This window comes from Scardinius erythrophthalmus (genome assembly GCF_964197995.2).
Source record: "Scardinius erythrophthalmus genome assembly, chromosome: 15".
Lineage (NCBI taxonomy): Eukaryota > Metazoa > Chordata > Actinopteri > Cypriniformes > Leuciscidae > Scardinius > Scardinius erythrophthalmus.
This window is the reverse complement of record NC_138235.1, coordinates 41,249,567-41,259,566: the sequence shown is the minus strand read 5'-3', so window position 1 is coordinate 41,259,566 and position 10,000 is coordinate 41,249,567. Positions and strand designations below refer to the sequence as shown.

The 10,000-nt window shown below is 35.4% G+C and overlaps 1 protein-coding gene across 1 annotated transcript in view; it reads left to right on the top strand.

Moving 5' to 3' along the window:
* Positions 1-6,220, top strand: part of col24a1 (collagen type XXIV alpha 1 chain) — a 111,544-nt gene extending 105,324 nt beyond the window's left edge. The window contains exons 58-60 of the mRNA XM_081387093.1: positions 1,002-1,111; positions 2,099-2,305; positions 4,193-6,220. Coding sequence (XP_081243219.1) covers positions 1,002-1,111; positions 2,099-2,305; positions 4,193-4,339 — 464 coding nt within the window. The 3' untranslated portion in view covers positions 4,340-6,220. The remainder of the gene's footprint in view (positions 1-1,001; positions 1,112-2,098; positions 2,306-4,192) is intronic.
* The last annotated feature ends 3,780 nt before the right edge of the window (positions 6,221-10,000 follow it).

Below are 10,000 nucleotides of genomic sequence, written 5' to 3'. Positions count from 1 at the left end.
GCAGCACTATAGTCAACATTGGTGTATTATTATGCGCTTTATAAATGCATTGAAATTGAAATGGATCAAAAATACAGCAATATTGTGAAACATTATTGTAGTGTAAATCATCTGTTGTCTATGTGAATATACAGTAAAGTGTAATTTATTCCTGTGATCAAAGCTGAATGTTCAGCATCATTACTCCAGTCTTCAGTGTCACATGATCCTTCACAAATCACTCTGATATGATGGTTAGAATTATGTAAAATCTGATTCCAAACATTTGACTGGTAGTGTATTAATAATTCTGAACTAATTTAAATACTTAGAGTAGAAAAATAGAAAAAATAAAACAAATAAGTAGAGATGCACAGATGAAGACATTATTTTCACGATTGCTTAAAAACAGCCGATGATCAGGGCAGATTATATCCTGTCAATCAAAAACGTGTCAGACTGACACTCATCCTGTGTGTGAAGACAATCTCTCGTGTTGAATTTAGGGTGAGTTTACGCAACACTAAGGCTTTAACAGTTAAAAATAGCGAAGTTAACGCAGGCTTTATTTGCCCTGTGGATCAGCTGTAGTTCAGGGTTGCCAGATCTGCAGTTTTTCCCACATCAAACATTATTTGTAGCGTCTCCCGTCCAATAATCACAAAGAGCTTTGAGCTATTACTTCTGATAAGAAACAAAGTCTCAGCTTTCAATTTCTATACATTTTAACAAAATTCAGACAAATAAATGGCCTTTTGACGCTCTTAAATGTGACGTGACAGTTCCCTGTATAATTTGAAGCATTATTTGGGAGAGATTTTTTTTTCCTTATGAAAAATCTAACTATTGTTATCGGCATCGGTCAACATCATCATTCTAAATAATCAGCTGTCGGTGTCGGTGGAGGAATGTAGTATCAGTGCATCTCTACTTTCAACTCCTCTTGTGGAAGGACTGCATTAAATCGCCAAATGTGTGTGTGTGTGTGTGTGTGTGTGTGTGTGTGTGTGTGTGTTGATCAGGACTGTTCTGGGTGGATCCGAATCTGGGCTGCACGTCTGACTCCATCCAGGTGTTCTGTAACTTCAGCTCAGGCGGACAGACCTGTGTGAACCCCGTCTCCGCTGAGAAGGTATTGTCATCATGTTTCAGAATTTATGATCAAAACCTTTTCTAATCTTGACAAACCACATATTGTAAGAAAGGTCTGAGTCTCAAGGTTCCATATTTTGTGACAGAAGTGATATTTGGACAGAACTTTATTAATTTGTTATGGCAGAATGCATACAATTAAATTCAATGGAATGTATGTCACCCGGTGGCTATTTCTGGTATTACGCCTAAATAAAATCTCATGGGAACTTCATTTTTTTTGTGATATCAACTTCAAATTTGGAACACGACTTGGTTAGAAATATGGCTTTAATTTTATAGTAATTTTATAGTAAAAAATATTTTGTAAAATATATATTTTATATAAAAGAAAAAATATTAAGTACAGTGTATTAGATTTACTGTCAATTTAAACTTCCATAACTTTTTTCATACTTACATTTATTTATTTCAGGACCATTTAATCTTTTCGAAACACGTCCATGATTTTTTTGTGTGTTTGTTCATATACCAAGTTTCTTACCATTAAGATGAAATAAAAAATTCGTGAAAAAAACTAAACGTACAATTTTTAAGGCAACCAGAGGGTTAAAATACATTTATTTTGACCTCACACTTTAATTCGGGTCATTTAATGACATTATTTCCATGGATCTCTGATTAAACCCACTGAGGTTTTACTGTAAAAGCTCAAAACGAATGTTTCCGCATCTGAATCTGAACATGACTGTGCGAAAGTGTTTTATTTCTCTCTCTTCATTCACTTACGGACAAAATCAAGCAAAGTTTCCTCATTATCTAAACACTGAGAAGCGTTTGATGTAACTCAATCTCGTATTTCCTCGGAAAGGACAATCTGATTTTAATTTAAAGCTGATTTTCCTGTAAGCCGGATCATTTGTCAGGGTAAACCGTAAACACACAGTTGCCAGAACGCAGAATGCTGATTACATAAACACTGAGACGCTGGTTTGTGTTTCCGACGTGACCCTGTTTGTCTCCACAGGCCGTGTTTGATGTGGGGAAAGTCCAGATGAAGTTCTTACACTTGCTGAGTGTGACGGTCACTCAGAGCGTTTCTCTCCACTGCTTCAACGACCCGGCGAATCCTGACGTCCACGCGCCGAGGGCTTTGCGTTTCCGAGGCTGGAACGGTCAGGAGTTCGAGGAGAACTCGCCTCTGAGTCCTCAAGTGCTTCTGGACAACTGTGAGGTGATGTGAATCTGGATTGAAGATCCACTCTAATGTGAATCAGGACCGGGTTTAGTCTACACGTGACGTGATAGAATTAATCTCTTCATATATTGTTTAATATCATTTCTCTCAGCACTCTGCCTTCCATCACGCTTTCACACAAAACGAAACTTCCCCGCGTGAGACTGTTGTTAACCTCGCTTAATGCCAAACTGTATTTCAATTCTGGAATCGAATACTTGAAGTCAGGAATCAGATACTTGTTATATAATACAAATTTCGATTCCTCTTATCGATTCCTTTGTGTGTATTTTAATATGACTTTAAACCATTCGAGCGAGAGACTCTGTTTTCTGTGTTCATGTAATAAAACTACAGAAGACAAAGAGAAAGTTCACTGAATAACTTCTGTAAATATATTTGTAATGTATGTTTTATTGATAAACTGCAGATATTTTAGTTTCTGTACCTGAACACCTGAAAATCTTAAAACACTGTTTATTTCAATCATATCTTTGTTCAGTTGTGTCTATTTGTTGCGATTGCTAATTTACTTGTTTACGAGTGTTTACTCGTCTTTAATAATGCTTGAAAACTATATAAGTTAGGGTAGGGTTTTTTATTTTATTTTTAAACCTTGTGTAAGTGTTCTTTAGCCTGTTGATTTCTGTTCATGATATTCAGATACAATTAAATGTTTTGCAATAACACACAGGCCCTATCTCGCACCCAGCGCAACTTTGTACACCGACGCATGTATCATTCCTATTTTGCACCCGACGCACAGTGGACTTTTCCATCCACAGACGCACGTCAGTAAATTAGGGAATGAACTTGCGCTCCCGGGAGCGGTTCAGCGAAAAGTCAGTGGCGCGTTATTCATATGCTATTTTAAGGGCGCATGCTTGGCCATAATGTAGCGTGAGCACAACACACACACACTTTGATTCTCTCGTCTACACAGACACAGCAGTTTTCATTTTTGCAAATCATACATAATTACAAGGAAAAATATTACCACACGAGGGAAATCATTGTGGTGTCCATGAAGATGTGAAAAATAGGCATAAATCTAGCTTACACATTTACCCAAATTATCATACCGAAGCTAATCTGGGTGTGTTTCTCCATCCCCAATGTCACTTCTCTGTGTTTTACGGCCCTGACGAGAACGTCGGTCTCCTCGGCTGTGAACCGCTCCTGGCAAATCCACCGTTATAATAGCAATCCGCCATGGAACAAGCGCGCCTGCTCTTAAAGGGAATGTGAGATGACGCTCTGATTGGTTTATTTCACGTTACGCCAAACCACACCTATGAGAAATGAAGCGACTTCAGACCAACACATTTTAGATTTGCGTCGGGCGCAAGAGTCATTTATCCCGCACGTATAATAGCAACAGCGCCCGAGATCCGCTCACAAAGTTACTTGCGTTTCGCGTTTGATACTTGCGTTTCAGATCGTTAAAATAGGGCCCAATATGTGAATGATGTCTAAGATTGTTTTTGTTTACCTTATTGGAATCGAAATTAGGAATCGGATTCGTTAAAATTAAAACGATACCCAACCCTAAACGCAGTCACTCCTATAGCCACTGTGGCGGTTGAAATGTACATACGAAATCACAGTTAGCTAAAAATGTATAAATTTAAACAATGTAATAATTTAAGGCAGAGCTGATATTTGAAATATTTTTTATATATTTTTATATATTTTTTATATCGTATTTTATATCGTTATATCGATATTTTATCGTCAAACTGCTAACCTTTTCATCGCTATCGTGAAGTGTTACCAACTTTTAATACACACTGATGCAACTTATCTGTGCGTTTCTTGTTGTTGTTTTTTGAGTGATTTATTTTCCCTTGGAAAATCGTGACGTTTTCCCGTTTCTCCCGACAGATCCGCGACGGCAGCTGGCATCAGTCCCGATTCCTGTTCCAAACGCAGGACACTCATCATCTTCCCATCGTGGACGTCCAAGGTCTCGTTCCCTCGAGTCCAGGAGACCAGCGGCACTTGGAAGTGGGTCCGGTCTGCTTTCTGTGAAACACTGAAGGACTTCGTCTCCGCACGGATCCGCCGGTGAACCGAGCGACTGAAGAACAAGCGAGACTGCTGTTGTGTTTCCTCTGTTGAGTCTCGGGTTCAGACTCTTTAGACGGCGCTCTACCTCCTTCACGCACAGGTGCTCGTGTTCAGGCGCATCCAGCCACAAACAAACTCTACGCAAGTACGCCAGCGCAAACTCCCGCTTCAATGGATTCAAATTAGACCAGTCTACGCTTTTCTGTAACTGAGTTTAAAACAGTTTTAAAGAAAGAAAATGTGATGACTCACTGTTACGACTACAAGTTTGAAGACAAATCTTGCTGAGCAAGTTAGTTAAAGAACGTTATGTTTCCATCCACATGTTCTAATGCAAATTTTGGGATATTAAAAAAGCTGGAGGGAAATGGCATTAAAATGTGCATTGAAAAAAAACTTCACAACAAGATTTCATTGGTAACATTAGTTACTGTATTAACTAACATGAACTTACCATGAGCAATACATTTGTTACTGTATTTATTAATCTCTGTTAATGTTAGTTAATAAAAATACAGCTGTTCATTGTTTGTTCATGTTCACAGTGCATTAGCTAATGTTAACAAATACAACCTTTGATTTTAATAATGTATTAGTAAATGTTGAAATTAATATTAACTAAGATTAATAAATGCTGTAGAAGTATTCATTCTTAGTTCATGTAAACTTATTGTAAAGTGTTACCATTTAATTTACCATTGTTAAGATGAATAACAATGACCGATACTTCTACAGTATGTATTATTAATCTTGGTAAATGTAAATCTCAGCATATACTGACACATTTGTAAGATCGAGAGTTGCTTCTGTTAATATTAGTTAATGCACTGTAAACTAGCATGAACATTTGTATTAACAAACATTAACAAAGTATAATTAATACTGTAAAAGCAGTTAATTCAGTGTGAGTTCAGGTTAGGTAATGCATCAACTAATGTTAATAAATGAGACCTTATTGTAAAGTGCTACAAGAAAACGTTACGCTCAATTTCTTTGATAAGAAAACATGCGCATAAACTATGATGGAAACACATTTACCGAGACACTTTTTATTCTTTTATTACTGATATTTTGCGCCAGTTTCCCCAGAAGTGACGATTTTGTTCTCGTGAACACATGCGAGGGAAGCACTGCTTTATTTAGCGATTTCAATACTTGTGTTTTATGAAAGCTTGTTTCCGCCACAGAATAAAACATTTTAAAAGATAATTGCGACTTTTTATCTCACAATTGTCAGAATTGTGAGATATAAAGTCAGAATTGCAAGAAATAAACATGCAGTTCTGAGGAAAAAATTCAGTATTTCTAGTTTATTTCTTGTAATTGCAGGTTTATATCTCTCAATTCTGTCTTTATATCTCTCAATTCTGACTTTATATCTCTCAATTCTGACTTTATATCTCTCAATTCTGACTTTATATCTCACAATTCTGACTTTATATCTCACAATTCTGACTTTATATCTCACAATTCTGACTTTATATCTCACAATTCTGACTTTATATCTCACAATTCTGACTTTATATCTCGCAATTCTGACTTTATATCTCACAATTCTGACTTTATATCTCACAATTCTGACTTTATATCTCGCAATTCTGACTTTATAACTCGCAATTCTGACTTTATATCTCGCAATTCTGACTTAATATCTCGCAATTCTGACTTTATAACTCGCAATTCTGACTTTATATCTCGCAATTCTGACTTTACATCTCGCAATTCTGACTTTACATCTCGCAATTCTGACTTTATATCTCGCAATTCTGACTTTATATCTCACAATTCTGACTTTATATCTCACAATTCTGACTTTATATCTCACAATTCTGACTTTATATCTCACAATTCTGACTTTATATCTCACAATTCTGACTTTATAACTCGCAATTCTGACTTTATATCTCGCAATTCTGACTTTATATCTCTCAATTCTGACTTTATATCTCTCAATTCTGACTTTATATCTCACAATTCTGACTTTATATCTCACAATTCTGACTTTATATCTCACAATTCTGACTTTATATCTCGCAATTCTGACTTTATATCTCACAATTCTGACTTTATATCTCACAATTCTGACTTTATATCTCACAATTCTGACTTTATATCTCACAATTCTGACTTTATATCTCGCAATTCTGACTTTATAACTCGCAATTCTGACTTTATATCTCGCAATTCTGACTTAATATCTCGCAATTCTGACTTTATAACTCGCAATTCTGACTTTATATCTCGCAATTCTGACTTAATATCTCGCAATTCTGACTTTACATCTCGCAATTCTGACTTTATATCTCGCAATTCTGACTTTATATCTCGCAATTCTGACTTTATATCTCACAATTCTGACTTTATATCTCGCAATTCTGACTTTATAACTCGCAATTCTGACTTTATATCTCGCAATTCTGACTTTACATCTCGCAATTCTGACTTTACATCTCGCAATTCTGACTTTATATCTCGCAATTCTGACTTTATATCTCGCAATTCTGACTTTATATCTCACAATTCTGACTTTATATCTCACAATTCTGACTTTACATCTCGCAATTCTGACTTTATATCTCACAATTCTGACTTTACATCTCGCAATTCTGACTTTATAACTCGCAATTCTGACTTTATATCTCGCAATTCTGACTTTACATCTCGCAATTCTGACTTTACATCTCGCAATTCTGACTTTATATCTCGCAATTCTGACTTTATATCTCGCAATTCTGACTTTATATCTCACAATTCTGACTTTATATCTCACAATTCTGACTTTATATCTCACAATTCTGACTTTATATCTCACAATTCTGACTTTATAACTCGCAATTCTGACTTTATATCTCGCAATTCTGACTTTATATCTCTCAATTCTGACTTTATATCTCTCAATTCTGACTTTATATCTCACAATTCTGACTTTATATCTCACAATTCTGACTTTATATCTCACAATTCTGACTTTATATCTCACAATTCTGACTTTATATCTCGCAATTCTGACTTTATAACTCGCAATTCTGACTTTATATCTCGCAATTCTGACTTAATATCTCGCAATTCTGACTTTATAACTCGCAATTCTGACTTTATATCTCGCAATTCTGACTTTATATCTCGCAATTCTGACTTTATATCTCGCAATTCTGACTTAATATCTCGCAATTCTGACTTTATATCTCGCAATTCTCACTTTATATCTCGCAATTCTGACTTTATATCTCGCAATTCTGACTTAATATCTCGCAATTCTGACTTTATATCTCGCAATTCTGACTTTATATCTCGCAATTCTGACTTAATATCACGCAATTCTGACTTTATATCTCGCAATTCTGACTTTATAACTCGCAATTCTGACTTAATATCTCGCAATTCTGACTTTATATCTCGCAATTCTGACTTTATATCTCGCAATTCTGACTTTATAACTCGCAATTCTGACTTTATATCTCGCAATTCTGACTTTATATCTCGCAATTCTGACTTTATATCTCGCAATTCTGACTTAATATCTCGCAATTCTGACTTTATATCTCGCAATTCTGACTTTATATCTCGCAATTCTGACTTAATATCACGCAATTCTGACTTTATATCTCGCAATTCTGACTTTATATCTCGCAATTCTGACTTTATATCTCGCAATTCTGACTTAATATCTCGCAATTCTGACTTCCGTTCAGATGCTGGTGTTCGGGAACACACTCGTGTGTGTGAGACACTTCTGGAGGGAATTAAACCACATCATCCTGATCACACACTTCGACTCCAGCGTTTCAGAAACACCAAACCAACATTAGAAATGCTGCGACGCCATTGGTCCACTGGTTACTCCAGTTATCCAATCACAGCCTCTGCTGAGGAACATCGAGGGGTTTATTATGAAAATGTGTTTCCATCACAGTTTATCAGATAAAAAAAAAATTAATTTTGATTTTTTTTAACAAGAATTTATGCGTATTTTTGCGATTCCATCCAGTGTTTTTTTATGCGATATCACAAAATGCGCGTTAAAAATCGGTGGATGGAAGTATAGCTATTGTTTTTGCAACTTTAGATGGAACAATAGTTACAGACTGACATTTGAAGGAATCACTTTGAGCGCCACAGAAACACAATGTGACGTATGTTCATCGATCAATCAATCATTGGTGTCTGTGTATTTGTGTACAGTGTGTTTCTGGCCGTAAGGTGTTCGTTTGTGCTGGCTTCTTCTGTTGTACTTTTGCGTGTACTTAGTCATTTCGATCAGAACAAACCTAATTTATATGAACAGTGTGTTGATAAGTTATGTTATACTTTGGCTTAATATACTTTATACGTTAAGGAGAACGTCGTTCATGACCCTTAAAGAGACGCCGCAAGTATCAGACTGATGAAAACAATAACGAGGATACTTGATGGAAGTTTTTGTCAGCGAATGGTTCTTTGAAATCATTTAAAATATTTCAAATATGTGAATTTACATTCTTTACAAAAACTTATATTTGTGACATCTCTGAGGTCCTAACCAGACGCGATGCGATGAGATTCTAGCAACGCAACTAAGAGATATGACAAAATCACATCACATCAAATCACAACCAATCAGAAGAGAGTGTGGGCGGAGTCTCTGCAAGCGCACTGCACTCACAACCAAATCAGTCCAAAATCACAGCCAATCAGAGGAGAGTGTGGGCGGAGTCTCTCTGCAAGTGTACTGCACTCACAACCAAATCAGTCCAAAATCACAGCCAATCAGAAGAGAGTGTGGGCGGAGTCTCTCTGCAAGACGTGTCGCGTCTGGTTAGGACACGGTGTCAGGGTCGACTTCTCCGTGGTGCTGCAGTATTCAGCGATAGCAAAGAGTTAGTCATTTTTTATTTTTCCCTTATGTATATTTGGACATTATATGTTTGTTTATTTATGTTATCTTTTTATTTCTCCAAAAAATACTGTACTCCAATAAATTATGATATCTCTCAGAGATCTATCTGGTCACTTGCCATTTAGTTCGAAATCTTATTTATGTCAAATTTGTATTTGTATATAAACACAAATAGGGAGTATATGTTGTGTTCTGGCAGCTGCGATTGGCCAGATTCAGATCACGTGATCACACACAGGAAGTGTAACACCTGTTAACTTATGATTGCAGTATCGAAACTGTCACTAAATGTGCCTACAGAAACAAAACAAAGACGAAAAATGTAAATATTTAATATTTTGACATTAAATAAAATGTATGATTTAATCACAATGTTCTCGTGAGATTTTTTTTTTTTTTTTTTTTTTTACTTCTATTAATAAAATCACCCTTTTCTCATTGTGCCCATCTAAATATGTACACTAATAATATATATGAATATGGATATGGAATATTTAATTACTTTAATAAGGGAAATATGTTTGTACCCTCTTACAATGATATTTATATTATATTATATACAATATTTATATCATATTTATATCATCCAATCATATATGTGTTATTTAGGCTATATATATATAAAATATTTATATTATATATAAATTATATATAAATATACAGTATATACATGCAAATATTTCTTAAATATATACATGCATGTGTGTGTATTTATACAAAATAATTATATACAGCACACACACATA